The sequence below is a fragment of the Platalea leucorodia genome (assembly GCF_965183815.1).
Source record: "Platalea leucorodia genome assembly, chromosome: 18".
NCBI classification, from domain to species: domain Eukaryota; kingdom Metazoa; phylum Chordata; class Aves; order Pelecaniformes; family Threskiornithidae; genus Platalea; species Platalea leucorodia.
The window spans coordinates 6,403,726-6,419,989 of record NC_138840.1 but is presented as its reverse complement, the minus strand read 5'-3'; the positions used below and the strand labels follow the sequence as shown (position 1 = coordinate 6,419,989).

The 16,264-nt window shown below is 50.5% G+C and overlaps 2 protein-coding genes across 2 annotated transcripts; both read right to left on the bottom strand.

Annotated features, from left to right (window-relative positions):
- Positions 1 to 1,516: 1,516 nt before the first annotated feature.
- Positions 1,517 to 2,586, bottom strand: LSM10 (LSM10, U7 small nuclear RNA associated). The gene is made up of 2 exons (XM_082329316.1): positions 2,574 to 2,586; positions 1,517 to 2,065 (listed from the first exon to the last, which is right to left on the bottom strand). Exon 2 carries the CDS (start codon positions 2,056 to 2,058, stop codon positions 1,687 to 1,689), a length of 372 nt encoding a protein of 123 aa, XP_082185442.1. The 5' UTR covers positions 2,059 to 2,065; positions 2,574 to 2,586; the 3' UTR covers positions 1,517 to 1,686.
- Positions 2,587 to 2,713: 127 nt separating this feature from the next.
- Positions 2,714 to 14,960, bottom strand: OSCP1 (organic solute carrier partner 1; the record flags this gene model as incomplete). The annotated part of the gene is made up of 10 exons (XM_082329871.1): positions 2,714 to 2,830; positions 3,756 to 3,819; positions 4,543 to 4,682; positions 5,379 to 5,448; positions 6,003 to 6,131; positions 6,490 to 6,593; positions 7,164 to 7,244; positions 7,877 to 8,044; positions 8,746 to 8,900; positions 14,849 to 14,960. 10 exons carry the CDS (start codon positions 14,958 to 14,960, stop codon positions 2,714 to 2,716), a joined length of 1,140 nt encoding a protein of 379 aa, XP_082185997.1.
- Between the last annotated feature and the right edge of the window lie 1,304 nt (positions 14,961 to 16,264).

Sequence of the window (16,264 nt, the reverse complement as noted above, 5' to 3'; positions counted from 1 at the left end):
CCCACGGAAGTGACGGAAGTGACGCACACACCACCGCCCCCCGCCGCCGCCGCCGCCGCCATCCCGCCTCCTGGCGGCCGCCGCGCCGCCGCAGAGATGGCGGCGGGGCCGCGGGGAAGGGGCCGCGCTGATTGGCCGGCTGAGCCAGCGCCGGCTGTGATTGGAGGAGAGCCCGGGAGCTGGGAGGGGAAATCTTTGCGGCAGACTTTGATTGGTTGAGGCGCGGAGACAAGAGGCAAGCGAGAAGCGAAGGCTGATTGGCTGGGGCGGATGACTCCCTCCGCCGATTGGCTCCCGCTCCTGCCGGCGCCGGACGCCAACCGGGTTGGTGGGCAGGCGGGAGATTCGAACGCGCTGTGATTGGAGGAGAGGCGGGTGCTTTCCCGGCGAGCCCCGCCCACAGAGGCCCGGCACCACAGGGGCCGCGGCGCGGCCTCCGGGACAGCCCGGGGGCGGTGGCAGGGCCGGGGGTCCCCAGGCGGGCACCCCGCTCCCAGCCGCCCGCGCTGTGGGGGCCGCGAGGGCCGGGCCTCACCCGCCCCGCGCCGGCGCTCCGGCCCCGAGCAGCCCCCGGCCCCGAGCAGCCCCTGGGCCCGAGCAGCCCCCGGTCTCGTCTCCTCAGCGGGAAGCAAATCCACAGCACCTCTGTGAAACCCTCCCACCCGCGCAGCCTCCCTGGCGCCCACGCTCCCAGCGGCGTCCCCAGCCCGCCCTGGCTACGGCAGGGACGCACAGTCCCTCTTCACGTGCGATTCCTTATGCGAGAGCTGTTAGAAATCACGCCAGCCTCCACCTGAGCGGCTCCTGGGGGGCAGGGAAGCAGCAGCGCTGCTCTTGGGGCTGCCCCAGAGCTGCTGACAGCTCCCACCCAGGCCCGGAGCCGTGCAAATCACACACACCGGGGCGGGAGAGCCACCGGGCTCCGTCTCCGGGGAGGCACTGGGTGACAAAGGGATGCCGGCGGAACAGAAGGGAGTCACCTGTTGACTGTGCAGCGCTTTCAGCAGACATGCAGTGGGCTGCAGAAGCACTGCGGAGCTCCGGGGAAGGGTGATGGAGGAGCGGGGAAGCGGAGGAGCCGGCAGCAGCAGCATTCCTCGTGTCCCGGGCAAAGCACCTTCGTGCTTCCCCAGGCAGAGGGTGCTGCCCCTTCCCCCCCGAGCTCAGCCCCGCTCCGCTCCGGATGGACGTGTGTCCCATTCCCTTCCTGTTAAACACTTCCAGAATGGCAGCAGCCTGGCAGGAAGCTGAGGACAGGCCACGAGCAGCCCCCTCCCCAGCTCCAGACCAGCGTCTCTGGCTCCCGCGGGCAGCGATGCTGGCAGCAGCAGGGCCCCGCACTCTGGGGCAGGGGAAGGCAGAGCTGTGAGCAGCAGGATGGCTGCAGGAGGCTACAGGCAAGCAACAACCCCAGGCCGCGGCTTTGGCCAAAAGGGCTTTGTTTGGACTCAGAGGAGGGACACGAGTTGCTGCCAATGGAACAGGAAACGAGCTGAGAGATCACAGACCCTTTTAAGCAGGGTTATTAATGAAAAAACTAATCCTGCTCCCCCGCAGGCACCGGCCAGGGGAGCAGCAGAGCCCTGAGTCCCTGGGCGAGATGTCAGGGGCGAGGTGCGCAGGTGGCTAGCAGTCTGGTCGAAGGGGCAAGTCCAACTTGGCAGGGCTGCGGGCGGTGCCGGGGGCTCACTTATGCTTGGCACGAGGGAACTCCTTCCTGCCCTTGTCGCGGCCCCCGAAATAGCGGACCCTGTGGATGGCCTGCAGCTGCTGCTCGATGGTGGCCCTGATGTCCACCTCGTCCGGGATGTGGACGTAGCGGACGTTCCTGCCGGTCACGAAGAGCTCGTCCAGGTGGGACACCGTGCCCTGCCTGTCCGTGAAGGTCACCTCGGCCAGCCGCACGTTCATGAAGGCGTCCACGTTGGTGACGCGCCCCGTGGCCGTGCTCTCGTCGCGGAGGTCCACGGTGGTGACGTGGCCACGCAGGCCCTGCAGCAGGATGACCAGGCTGTTCTCGGCGATGGTGCGCTCCTTGACGGAGTGGCTGACCTCCATCGCGCGGCTGCGCTGGGGGAGAGGGAGACGCCGTGCTGCGCCCCGGCCGGCCGCCCGCCTCCGGGGAACCCACCCGCCTCACCTTGCACGCTCGTACGCACACGTACGGCCCCTTGCACGCTCACCCGCACGCTGCCCCTCTCCCACGTCACTCGCGTTCTCCCCGTGCCCCCCGCTTGCACGCCGGGGTCCTCGCTGCCTGCTCCCCTTGCACGCCACCCCTCTCCCACCCGTCACTCGTGTCCTCCACGTGCCCCACCCTCGCACGCGCACGCAAACCGCCCTCCCGCCCTTGCACGCTCACCCACGCGCGGCCCCCTCCCCTCGCGCTCTGCGCGTGCCCCCTGCACACCCCCCGTCCCCGCCGCCTCCTCCCCTTGCACACTCACACGCCGCCGCGCTCCCCTCGCGCTCCTCCCCCTGCACACGCACCCCCCCCCGCACACCCGCGTGCCCGCCGCCCCCTCCCCTTGCACGGCCGTGCGCCGCTGCCGCTCCTCCCCTTGCACACTCACCCGCCCGCCCCGCGGCAGAGAGGGGCGGCCGCGCCTGCGCACTGCGCCCCGCCGCCCGGCCCCGGCCCCGGCCCCGGCCCCGGCCCCGGCCCCGGCGGCAGCCGCTCGCAGCCGGGCTGTGCGCAGGCCTTTAATGCCGCTCAGAGCCCGTCCATCAGCGCCAGCAGGTCCTCGCCCTTCCCGGAGCTCGCCGGCCGCGGCTCCGCCACCTCCAGCTGCCCCAGGATGCGGGAGAGCTCCGCCCGCCGGCCCGGCTCCTGCGGGGAGAGACGCCGCGCCTCAGCCCGCCGGCCGCGCACCCGCGCCGGGGCGGCGGCGGCTCACCCGGGCCTGCACTGGGGGTGCTGGGCTGTACTGGGACGGGCCCCACCGCCTGCTGACCTGGGCCTCTACTGGGACATACTGGGCTGTACGGGGATGTGCCCCGCTGCCTGCTCACGTGGGCCTTTACTGGGACATACTGGGCTGTACTGGGATGTGCCCCACTGCCTGCTAACATGGGCCTTTACTGGGACATACTGGGCTGTACTGGGATGTGCCCCACTGCCTGCTAACATGGGCCTTTACTGGGACATACTGGGCTGTACTGGGAGATACTGGGCTGTACTGGGATGGGCCCCACTGCCTGCTAAACATGGGCCTTTACTGGGACATACTGGGCTGTACTGGGACAGGCCCCACTGCCTGCTAACGTGGGCCTTTACTGGGACATACTGGGCTGTACTGGGAGATACTGGGCTGTACTGGGACAGGCCCCACCGCCTGCTAACGTGGGCCTTTACTGGGACATACTGGGCTCTACTGGGATGGGCCCCACCACCCGCTAACATGGGCCTGCGCTGGGCTGCGCTGGGACGTGCCCAACTGCCTGCTGATGCCCATGAACCCCTTTAGGAAGGGCTGCAGGCGTTGGCCTGTACCCACAAGCAGGCAACTGATCCAGTAGCAGTTCTCCATCCTGTGCAGCTAAGAACTTGCTCTAATGTTCGTCAGGTTTCATGTTCTCTTATTAAATAGTCACCAAATCCGCAGACTTGGCAGCAAATACTGCCATTACTGCCATTTATGAGCTTAATGGAAATGGGAAAAAATGTATTTTTAAAGTTACTACTATGGGTGAAACTCAGTTCTTAGCAAGGCAGGAATGAAAAGAATCAAAGATCTGAAATGCACTGTACGTACCTGCGTGGCTTCTATGTTGATAACCTTGTAAGATAACTCCTCCGGTCTAGTCAACGCAGCGTGTCTTGATTAAAAACATGAAAAGAGTGCTTAATTGCATGAAGACATACAAGTAAATTATAAAAATCAGATTTCGTGAGGCTCCTGTAGGCATGAAGTTTGGACAACGTCCCTCTTCCTCCTAGGCAAATTAATGTATTGACCCCAATTTGGAGACTTTTCCCTGTCTTAGATTTTTTATGCTAAGTGTAGAAGAGCAGGGATATCTCCGTAGTTGAGATTAAAAGCAGGTAACAATTCTGCAGAAATCACGTAACAAAAAGTCCCGTTACCCTTGTGCTCCCTGCCAGGAGGGGGCTACAGTGTTCCAAGCCTGTCAGGCTCATCGCCTCCAGCAGTTCTGTTCTTAGCTCTGAAACACGTACAGGTGTTTGGGGGAGAGGAGAGCTAAAGGGGCTGAAGGGACGTCTCTGTTCCGCGGGACAGGACTAAGCACAGATCGTCCCTTGCTGCTGAGCGCCAGCGTCACTGGGAGGGAACGCAAGGCCCCGCATCCCGGGAGACACCGGTAAGGGAAATGGCTCTCCTTGCCGACAGCCTTAATAAAAAGGTCAAGCCAGGGAAACTGCTCCTCTTTTCTTCCTGCAGGGACCACCTGGGTCAGAATAAAAAACTGCTAAAAACCTGCTGTTCTGTCCCTAAAGCTATTAAGGGCCAGCTTCAGTCTCCAGGGCTGCCTGCATGGCACTACATCACAAACCCCAGACCAAAAAGCACTTGAGCGTACTCTTCCTCCTCGTCAGTTGTGAACAAATTCAGTCGGAATCCCGTCTCGGTGCCACCAGGTTTCTTGATCTCCAGACCTCCCAGCAGCCTGGCCAAAAAGTTCAGTTCTTCTTTAGCAAGAGGGTTAGGGGCTATATTCTCCTGCAGGAAACAGCAATGGGTTCGTTGGTCAGGTTACCAGGGAGATGAGGGCTGTAACAATTTTTTGATATTGTTTTCTGATATTACATAAACGTTCTTCAGAGTGATATAAATACATTTCTGCATTGTTAATGGTACAGATTGTGCGGATAACTAGTAATTATCAGCTACGTATTTAAAATGGTTGCTTGAATTTATAGACCCAGGACAAGATAATTTTCCAGCTAAATTGAACAGCTGAGAAAATCTGTAAAACCAGCTTTCTGTTTTCTGAAGAGATTAAAATAGGAAGCAAGTACACCATTGCATAAGTCTGTGTGCAAGATTCTTTAGGAAAACGTGCCCTTCCCCTAGCTCAAAAGGGGCTGTGGAGGATTGGATGGGCTCGGAGAAGAACTAAACAGGTTCCCCCGAATTTATCCCGTGAGTGTAGACTAAAAAGATCGCTATTGTTTCCCTGAGAAAGAAGATGAACAAAGGGGAAAGTAGTGCAAGCATGTAGTAAATGATGTGGAAATGACGGATGTGGCCGTTTCATTCAGTGTCCCCATCTATTGAGAGCCAAGGGAAGCAGAATGTAAAATCTGGTGGACGTGGTGAAACTGCTCAAAGGAAACGCTCCCACCGCGTGTGACCGGCTGCAGGACTCGCTGACACAGACCAGTTAACCAGTGACAGGAACAGAACACCACTGACCTTTGCATGGGATGCCAAGTTTTTGGATGATCCTGACATGTGTGTCTCTACTGGCCGACTAACACTGTACCTAGAGAGAAGAACACAGGAGGAAAAGCAACCCGTTACTTATATGGGACACAGGAACTGGAGGGAGCAACACAGGATCTAAATGTGATTTTAGATATTTTTCTGAAGACTGTAAATAACTGAAATGAGAAGTTACAGTTCACTTGTATGGAGTATTGAGGCATTACATCTATGAGCGACAAAGCTGTAAGAAGGAACACTGCTTTCTCTTATTCTGTGAATGGAAAAATTACTTAAGGCAAACATGGATAAAAGAAAGGATTTCTTGAAAACAATTAAAATTAAATTACATTTCACAGAATATGCAGTGCCAGATGAGAACACTCTTTACTCAGCTCTACTGTAGACGTAAATCAAACTTTTGCTCTTCTCCACAGCTCTTTATACACATCTATCCACATGCGTTCTGTTTCAGGCCATCGCTTTGTAAAGAAGTCAAGCTAGTAATAGCGAAAGAGGCGAAAATGCAGACCCAGGGCTGAAGACGTGCTTCTGAACAAATCCACAACCATCAATGTTTACTTCATGTTTCTATGCAGGAGAAAAATGACTTACATATTTGTTCCAAGTTTGAGGACTCTGTCTCCATAAAGTTCAAAAGATCCTTCCCTTTGTGGAGTAACATAATTTCCACCAGTGGTGAACTCAGTTCTTTTAACTTCGTCTCCATTGCGATTAAACATCCTTAAAAACAAGTCATTATTGAAACATATTTTTATTACTGATTTTCAGTACTTCCTCTGCTTACTGTACAAGAGGAACAGGAATAAAACTCTATTCTGTATGTTGGTAAACGGATAAATGACTAATAGCTAATTTACTGGAATAGAGCATGCCAGAAACAGCTTAGTATTTCATTGCTGGGCGACTTAGTCCCAAATCCTGCCCTTTAAGTAGTACTTACGGGAGGTTCAGCTATCCATGCAACATGAATGACAGGCTAAGCGCGATTCCTATTAGACCTCTGGGACTGACTGTTCCTCCGTGAGCAGCCATACATGCAAGGCACTGCAAACAGCATAAGCAGCGGTTCAGAATTCACCTGATGAGTCCTGGAACTTCTGTACCCCAAGGAACAGGGCCTGATATTGGCAGCACAAAGCGACCGTTAGAGTTTTGCACTTTATCCTTCAGAAAGATAGAGACCTGCAAAAGAATATTTCACCTTCTAGAAAATCAATTACATATCTTCTGATCCGAATTCTTTCAAGTCTGACCTTGCAGCCTTCCTGCCTAGACTAGGATTGGTTTCCTAAAGATTTGGATGTGTATATAGAGACTATGATACAGGCCAAAGCCAGTCATGTAGAATTGTGGTCCAGAGGATGGGCACACTGATGTAACGTTAAAAAAAAAAAGTGTACTGTTTATACACTTGAGTAGGATCAATTTATTTAGAGAGTATCAAGCCCCATGACTTCAAGCTCAGAGTCTCAGTTTCATATCAAGTTTCTACTAAAAGGAAAAACCTATTTATCAACTAGCACATCCGTACTAGTAGATATTCCTTTTTTCATAACATTTTAGAATTGAGTATTACTGTAGTAAATGTGCTCAATTTGTAAAATTTTGAAGATCGAAACTGCAAGCACATCAAGATGACTGAAAAGCCTAAGTAACAACCCCAAACTTACAGTGTAGTTGTGACAAGATACCTTCGCATTCTAGCCACAAACTCCCTTCTGTTCCTACTGACTAGTTATATTGGCCTCTTACCCTTATGTGCATGTCCTGAAAAAAAACGAGGAGCGTTTGCCTGATGAGCTGAAATTCCCCAGCGGAGAGGCAGCTGTACGTCTGGAAAAGAAAAACCATCACGTAAGGCTTTGCAAGTGTGCCATGTCCAACCCAGCTAAGGGTGAAAACAAGTCGATCAGAATACTGCTAGCCCAGAATGGTACGTGCGTGGCAGGGGAAGCAGAAATGATATGAGCGGGAGTGCTGGTCTTTATCAGTAATTATTATCCGTGACTAGGAGTCTGGTTTAATTTCTGCTGAAGTGAGTGGAGACTTTGATCAGGCTGAATAAGCAATGTATTGATTTAAACTGGACCAGTAGAAAAGTAACAGTTGACTCGTAGACATCTCCCTCTCCAGAAGCCCTTTGAAAACATTTCATGACTTCCCAGAACTTTTAACATTTTATGAAACCAGTTCCCCTTCACTGGGAGACTCATATTCTTTGTCCAAAGAATTACAGCGTTTACATGAGCAAAAGTTGCTAAGTGGGAGGCCAATTTGTTCCCCTCAGATGAAAAAGAGGGGAAGGTTATTTGGATGCTTGTCTGAGGCTGAGAACATATCAACCTCCACACTTGATATGGCACTTACTGATGTAGTATTTAGTCTCTAAGATTAGCTTGAAAGAGAAAAAAAAAAAAGTCTCAAACAACAACAGTGTGTCCCACCATTTTTGTAAGGATTCTTACTTCAATCAGCTGTCGGAAAGTTTCGTCCACCTGGTTCAGGATGCCAGGAGAATCACGTACGAAATCCTTGATCGCATCCAGGTGATTGAACGTGACCAGCAGAATGTCTTTGGGCCGAGGGCACAGCAGCACTTGGTATTTGAAAGCCATAGTCATAAGGTCATACAGCTGCAAGGTAACACGGGGAAATTTTGGTTCCGTCACAACACGGAGAGCGACACCGCTTAGGTAACTTCACGCTGATGTAGAAGGGGATTTAGACACTTAGGCTAGCACCCGCCTATGGTAAGAAGAACCATTTTAGCTTTGTTTCCTAAGAAAATAAGACCTCTGCAATCACATTGTCAGCCTTCCTGCTGGCATCTCCAACTGCCTTTAAAACTACCGCCAATTTCAACAACGCCGACACCCGGGTAGAGGTCTCACAGGTAATCCAGTTCCTACGATTTTTTTTCAAAATCGTCTGCTGGATATACTGTTTGCAGGCAAAAATTCTAACACCTGCAACTGCAAAACAGTGAGTGTCAATATAGAAATGGATGTATTTATACATACCCACATATGTATATATTTTTAATATATATAAAAAAATCTGATAAAGAATGCTTACTGAACCTCTTAAAATCAAACATTCACATATCAAAGCAGAAATACTTAGTTCTGAAGTATCTGATACTACCATGGATTTCCCCAAAGCTTCCTTGGCTGAGAGCCATTTTTACAAAGAAAGCAAATGGAAAGAGAGCTGTTACAAAATGCTTCCAAATGACAGTGACGTAAAGCCACGTACGAATGATCGCAGTCAGAAGCTTGTGAACGGTCGCAGGGAAGCACAGCATAGGCAGGACTGGGCAGGTGGTCTTTTTTACCTTGTCCATGCTTGCCTGGTTCAGCCTCATGATCGAAGCATGAGCTAGCCGGTCATACACTGTTCGCAGAGCTTTCTTGGAATAGAGTTCCTGTGGTTTAAACAGCTCTTCCATAAATTTTTTATTGAACATGGTTGTGATGATGTCATTCATAACTGCAAAGACAAAGAGTCTCTGGTTTTTTGCTTCAGAAACAGCACATTCATCTGATTCATTCCCCACTGAGAACCTGGACGCTGACAGCTGTGAGGATTGACAGGAATGCTTACCTGTGAAAACTAGGTACGCAGCCACAAAAGAAAAAAGGAGGAGCAACAGCACTTCTTAATGTCAACATTTTCCTCAATCCCACATTGGTCTAAGCGAGCAGCACGATTCCTGCTGACTGTCCCCAGGGGCAGAAATGCTACTTAAGCTGTAGACAACAAACCCTGTTTTCCAGTGGGAATAAGACTGGTTTTGTTGCCTTGTTTTTACAGCAATGGTTAGCACTTTCCCCTTTTTAAATAATTTTTTTATAGGCTACTCTGGCATGTATTATCTATTAAAGCTACAGTTCTGCTTCCCAAGAAGACTGTTTCACATCGCTCTAGATTTTTGCAAACTAGCTGACTCTGCCTGTTCTTTCGCCTTTGATGCTATTAGTCTATTATTTTTCTTTCTAAACAGAAGCTCCTGAATGGTTCAAGGCTCCTTGAAGTATCTGTATTAAGCAGATTAACACTCGGCAAGTATTTAAGGAAGCATTTATAACACTGGGATCTATGTCAGGCCATGCGGTGCTCTTACACAGCAACATCTGCGGATACCAGAGCAGTTCAAAAGCGCAGAACTCTAAACTTCCTTCATTTTTTCACCTGTAAATTTAGACATTGTTATGCGACTTACTCAAGATTATGTAGAGATCAGGAGTGCAGAGTATAAGGGCTATGCTCTGGTTATCGAGCTTTTAATGCAAAGAAGATAGAAAACATTTTGCAGTGATTCAAGCAGATGCAATATTTTAGCTTTCATGCTGGATCTGATAGTTTTACCATATACCTGATACATTCGACAGAGTTATCATAAATAAGCATTTATTTCTCTATCAAAAAAATGTTAAATCAAAATTTCAATTCATAGATTACTATACAATTAATTTTCCTAAGCAGATAATTGTTCCTGAAGCTCATAATGCCAGCTGATTCTTACGGATTAGAAAAACCTCAGCGGAAGAAATAAAAAACAAAAAGAAAAAGGGAACAGAGACACAGTGGTAGTGATCAGCTATTTGAAGTCCTGCTGTAATTATTCACCGGTGGGTTAGACACCTGGCTTTTCACAACTGTGGTACTGAAGCTACACATACAGCCAAAAGAAAATTAATGTCCCAGGCACTTCATCTTTTCTTAGACGATTAACTCTCTGGGGAACGTTGCTAGGTACGCTGTAGGTACTGAGAATCTAGGCACGGATAGCTCCTTTCCTGAGGGCAAGTGCCTTCTGATGAGATTCTCTCTCCCTGTTTAAAGCTGATGTTTACAGGTTTTCTCCTACGCTGGCGTACATCACTGGTGACACACACATTTCGGCATCCATTGCGCTGTACCTAATGGGGCTCACTGGTTCCTGTTTTAAGAACCAAAACAATACAGACAGGTCTCAGCTCAGTTTCTGAGCAGCACGGATTACAAATACACTTTGTAATGACAAATGGGAAAAAAAATCCCTCCTCTTCCTCGCTGCTTTTCAAATAAACTGTCCATAAAACAACGCCTACTTGCAGTCTGAGGCAAAAATCCTCACTTTTTTTCAGTGGAGAAAATCAAATACAGTGTAGTAATATATATTTCATTTTGTAAGTAATCCATTACGACAAAAATAAGAACTTTTGCCCTATACTGCTATCAAGAAAAATAATTTTTAAGTTGCTTGCATATGTTGTCTGCACAAAGGCTTCTCCTCCATCTTTGGAGAGTCACTAAGAACCAAAACTGTCAGGAGACAGATAATGTCCCAGTACGCTGGTAGATATTCACAACGGAATCGGAAGATGTGCGTTAACCACACACCCAGCCTTACATAAATCATCTTCTGAAATTAAAACCTCTTGTATTGGCTATAAAAAGAACTGAGAAAGACATTAAGAAAACACGGTAAAGGGCAAATCTCACACGGTATGGTTGATAATGGCACAGCAAAGAGATCTCAGAGCACAGGTAGTCCCCAGGGAGATATTTACACCATTCTAACAATGGAAATAACAAAGAAAGGAGCGTTAGCTCAGGGAAAATGGCACGCCAAGCAACATAGCATAAAAGCAACTTAGCGGAGAGGGGTTTCATCAACTGGGATGGGGAGAGGGAAACCAAGTATAGACAATGCGATGGACGGAAGAGAAGCTGAGGATTTACGGTGGTTTTCGCCTACACGCGCCACGTCACTAGTGACAGACACGTTCCAACGCCTAGTGCGCTGTCACGTAACATGGCTCGGGTGCATGACGTGAGACTGGAGTCTTTACGCCTGGGCTATGCTCATGCTTCTCGGAGGACATTCAAGGCAGCAGGGGGAATGTTACGAGTCCAGAACAGTCGCACATTCTACTTGCAATAGGTTTATAGTTTGTGACAAGGTCAAAGGCAGGCAAAGCCACCTTGTTATGGCTTCATCAGCACTAGACTCGGCTGGTTACTCTACGTAACTCTTCAGAGATCGCCCCAAGAGCAGTGTTCGTAGGCAAACTTTCCTCTCACAAGAGAAGCGGATTGGTCAACGTGGGATCTGCATCTGTGCCGCTACCACCTAAATATGATAAAGCGGGCTTTTATACAACTGGTTGTTATTTTGGATGTGATAAAAGAGGAATATGGAATCTTTTAGACTTCTGAGATATTAAATGCTGCAAAATAGTGTTCTTGGAAACACCACGTAATGGTAGCAAAAAAACCCTGGGGCAAACTCTAGGATATCAATATTTACCTTCGTATTCAAGGTAAATATTCAAAACCTACAAACGATGCTTATTTTGAAAAACACGTATCATAACCCTGATCTCTCTTAAAAAAGGGCTGCTCAAAAAGACACTGAAAGTTCTCCTCATGTTCACCAAGCAAAAAACCTGAGATAGTTTAAGAGATTCATTTCCTCATCCAGCTCCTTACCACACCCCTTTGCTGGAGGCTACCGTTTCAAGGCAGAGGCCAGAAGGAATCGCACGCTCACACCTCAGCTGCTGCACTGCAGAACCCGACGCCTCAGCTCAAACCCACCTCCAGGGATAATTTCACTCAAGATGAGCTTGGCTGAAGCGTGGGCACCTGCTCCTTTGTGATCGCTCTGCTGCAGGGGTGGTGACCGCTAGCAGAGATGGATAAGCAGCTAGGATGGAAATGCCTTAAATTTTCCCTGGAGTTCACCTGTCAAAACCCTAAGCAAGGCAATAGAAAAAAAACTTAGAAAAATGCAGTATATCTAATATTCCTGCATTTAAGCAGAAAAACAACCTTCACAATGCTCACAGAATTATATGCTTGCACTAATACGATGCTAGAAAAATACAAATATAATTTTGGCTAGAAAGACTGCTATGATAAAAAGTTTTGATCTATTTATAGTCTTGGTTAAATCAGCAACTTATTTTTGAAGCCATGTGATTTTGAGATATTGTCTATTCTTTCTAAGATCTACAGTTACAGTGCATTTTAATGAACAGGTGAGTATTATTATTAATCTTTGGCACTATGACTAAAGGCTGCAGGAACAGCATACAGTGTGTTCACGTACAATGAGCCTCACGTGTGCATGTAGTGGTGTTCGTCTACTGCATGCAGCTAGAAGATTACAGTACCTCGTTTCCTGTCCACATCTGTCCATTCATCTACACGAAGCATACAAAACAAAAACATCAGTTCAAGAAGTAAGAACAATAGTTTCAAGGAGAAGAAAAGAAATAAACCAAAAAAAACCCCAAAAAATCTAACTAACAGACTTTGGTTTTTCCCATCAGCATTCAGCGCTCAACGAGAGCAAACTCTTCTGTTACTTGACACCTTTCACTTTCAATGAGCACACAAAAGATGAAACCTTGCCCTCCCCTTGCAAGAAATCTTGTTGCTTCAACGGAGATAAAATTTTACCCTTGATTGGATCTTATCATGTTTTGCATTTAGCTTGGAAAGTTTTCATCTGTTTTTTGCACTTACAAGTGAACAATATTTGAGGGAACAGCTTTAAGCATTAAGAAACACCTCAGTGTGGACGAAACCACGTCTCAGTAAAATTAACGCCCCATTTTTTTGAAAATAAAATACATGTGTGGATAAACTAGTACAGATCTAATTCTCCTGCTGAGATATTCCACCAAGTAAGGCTAATTTAGTTTAAGCTCTAACCTTAGACCTAAATGAAGAGTAGTAAACTTTTGTCAGATCGTTCTCTGAAGACACACACAAATAATTAAAAATTGCACTGCTGTAGTGAAACCTTTGCTATTGTTTAGCACTTCTTGCTATTGGATAGGCAGGAGAAGAAAAAAAATGTAACCACCTCTTCAATACTGAGTTAATATTGAGTTGATTTTTTATTACAAAATACTAAAGCTTCCTGAAGCGCATTCTCCATCCCATGACAGGAATCTGCAAGAATTTTTAAAAGCAAAGCAGTTTTAATTTATAAGTGGTAAACAAAGAGGTGCTCAGCTGTAAGCTGGATTTTTTGCACACACCTGTGAATGCACAGGGCTCTACTTTTACAGTAAGTTTGACAAAAAGTGCTAGACTGACAGATTTTTATAAAAGCCGGACAAGGGTTTCAGGAGCCATATTTATGTTATTTGAAGCTTTTCTTAATTGTGCATGCTTCTTCTGCATAGGCTTTACAACATTATTCCTGGAAACGACTCCTGATTGCAAAGCAATCTGGCCTTCCTGAAACAGCTCTGGGCCTGGACTGACACACTCAAATCCTGAGTTAATTTGATTCCAAAAGTATATTTCCGAAGCTCTAACCTCTGAAGCAAGTACAGCAACGCTGAAAAGTATTTCAATTTCTACCTTATCCGTATGCACATCACAGATTAGCTTCAGTAATACCTTCAGGCAGTTATTACCACAAAAACTTCATGAGAGCTGATTAACTCAACAGGCTTTACTTCAAATTTAAGACAAGAACTTAAATTTAAGACTGGTGAGGCTGCACCTTGAATATTGTGTTCAGTGTTGGGCCCCGCACCCCAAGGCGGCCATGGAGGGGCTGGAGCGTGGCCAGAGCAGGGCAGCGAGGCTGGGGCAGGGGCTGGAGCACAAGGCTGGGGAGGGGCGGCTGGGGGAGCTGGGGGGGCTCAGCCTGGAGAAGAGGAGGCTGAGGGGAGCCCTCCTCGCTCTCTGCAACGGCCTGAAAGGAGGCTGGAGCCGGGGGGGTCGGTCTCTGCTCCCCAGGAACAAGCGATGGGACGAGAGGGAACGGCCTCAAGCTGTGCCAGGGCAGGGTTGGGTTGGGTATTGGGAAAAACTTCCTCACGGAAAGGGCTGCCAGGCCCTGGCCCAGGCTGCCCAGGGCAGGGGCTGAGTCCCCATCCCTGGAGGTGTTTAAAAGCCGGGGAGATGTGGTGCTGAGGGCCATGGGTTAGTGGTGGCCTTGGCAGTGCGGGGTTAGCGGTTGGACTCAATGATCTTAAAGGTCTTTCCCAACCTAAACGATTCTGTGATTCTAAGAAAAAACACACACAACCGATTACTGCGCCAGCGCTGTTAAACCCTGCTGAGGAAAGCCCTTGCCCAAGACTCCTTTCGAGGACGGAGGCTGTGATGCCCTGGCACTTTCCAAGCATCCTCCCAGCAGCCCTGCAGCCACTCTGCTCGTGTTCATTCCCGTATCCCGTACGGAGAACGAGCACCGCCTCTGCCGGGGAGGGCGGCGGGAGACCCGCCCGCGGACGGGCCCCTGCCCCGGCAGCTACGGCCGTGCCGCTCCTCCTCCCCCTCGGGGCCACCGCGGCATCGCCAGCGCCTTCCCGGCGCTCTGCTCGGCACCGGCCCGGCTCCCAGGCCGCGGGACCGGGCTCTCCGCGCCTTCTCCGGGGCTGCCCCAGCCCCGGGAAGGGCCCCGGCCGCCCGCCGCTCACCTTTGCGGGCCTTCTCCCCGGGGATGCTCTGGGCGCGGAGGCGCTGGTCCAGGATGTAGAGCATCTCCCCGCCCAGGTTGAGGAACAGCAGCGGCAGCGTCCGCGCCGACATGGCGACCGCCGACCCCGCCGCCGCCGCCGCCGTTGCCGGGCAGCCGAGGGGCCAATCGGAAAGCGCCGTCTTGGCCGGTCGGGGGCACGCGTGCAAGCCCCGCCCCGGCGCGTGTGCGCACAGGCACGGCGCGTGCGCGCACCCCCGGTGCGTGTGCAAGGGCCTCGCAGCGGGGTGGGGGCCCGCAGGGCCCCAGCAGCACCCGGGTGAATTTGGAAACACCAAGTTTCGTGCGTTCTGGTGCATGAGAAAAACTAAAGGATTTGCAAGGAAATGGTTAAAAAAAAAAGGAATTTTGACCCAATACAAGAGAGCCGCGCTGGCCAACCGCTGGCCACCGCCGTGTGCCACAGCGAGGGGAGGTTTTGCTGGAAGCCACAGAGAGTTGGGCAACAGGCGCCACTGCCGTCACACCAGTAATTCTCCTTTGGTTTAGTCACCATCGACGGCGTTTTTGGTGAAACGCAGAATCACCCAGCCTGAGAGCGACAGAGCGTCACTGCCAGAGAGCGGATATAAATGCGCAAGTCCGCTGGGAAATGACAGACTGGATTATTAACATGATTTCTACAGCTGCAGAGCTCTGAATCAACCCGCCTTTTCCTGCGAGGAGGAACGGCGCTTTGAGCTACCGTCGGGGCTGCTTCGCTTCCGAATCAGCAGCATTTCACCTCGTTCTCCCCCCTCACTTGTCATCAAATCCCTGCCGAACGCTGCCGAGCCGCTGGGTCAGCGCTGTTTGACAGCGCAATCCTGCAGGCTCGCTGGGTAACGACGGGAGACGGACGCTGCCCGGAGCTGCTCTCATTTAAAGACCTCCCCGCCTTCCCTGTGCCGAGCTGGTGAAGCCCCGCTGGCACTCCTCTCGCACAGATCGGCCTGCTCACAACACCGTCCAGCGCATCAGCCTTAAATTAAACTTCTAAAACACTTCAACGACTCGCTGTGCTTTCCTGGGTGCTCACTGTGGCACAGATGTCGTGGTTTAACCCCAGCCGGTAACTAAGCCCCACGCAGCCGCTCGCTCGCTCCCCCCCGGTGGGATGGGGGACAGAATCGGAAGGGTAAACGCGAGAAAAAAAGACAGTTTAAGAGGTAAAGCAAAAACCACACGCAAGCAAAGCAAAACAAGGAATTCATTCCCTACTTCCCATCGGCAGGCGGGTGTCCAGCCATCCCCAGGAAAGCAGGGCTCCATCACGGGTAACGGTGACTTGGGAAGACAAACACCATCGCTCCGAACGTCCCCCCCTTCCTTCTTCTTCCCTCAGCTTTATGTGCTGAGCATGACACCATATGGTGTG

Excerpts from the sequence above, each read along its gene's own strand:
- LSM10 (XM_082329316.1), bottom strand. The coding sequence starts at position 2,058 with ATGGAGGTCAGCCACTCCGTCAAGGAGCGCACCATCGCCGAGAACAGC.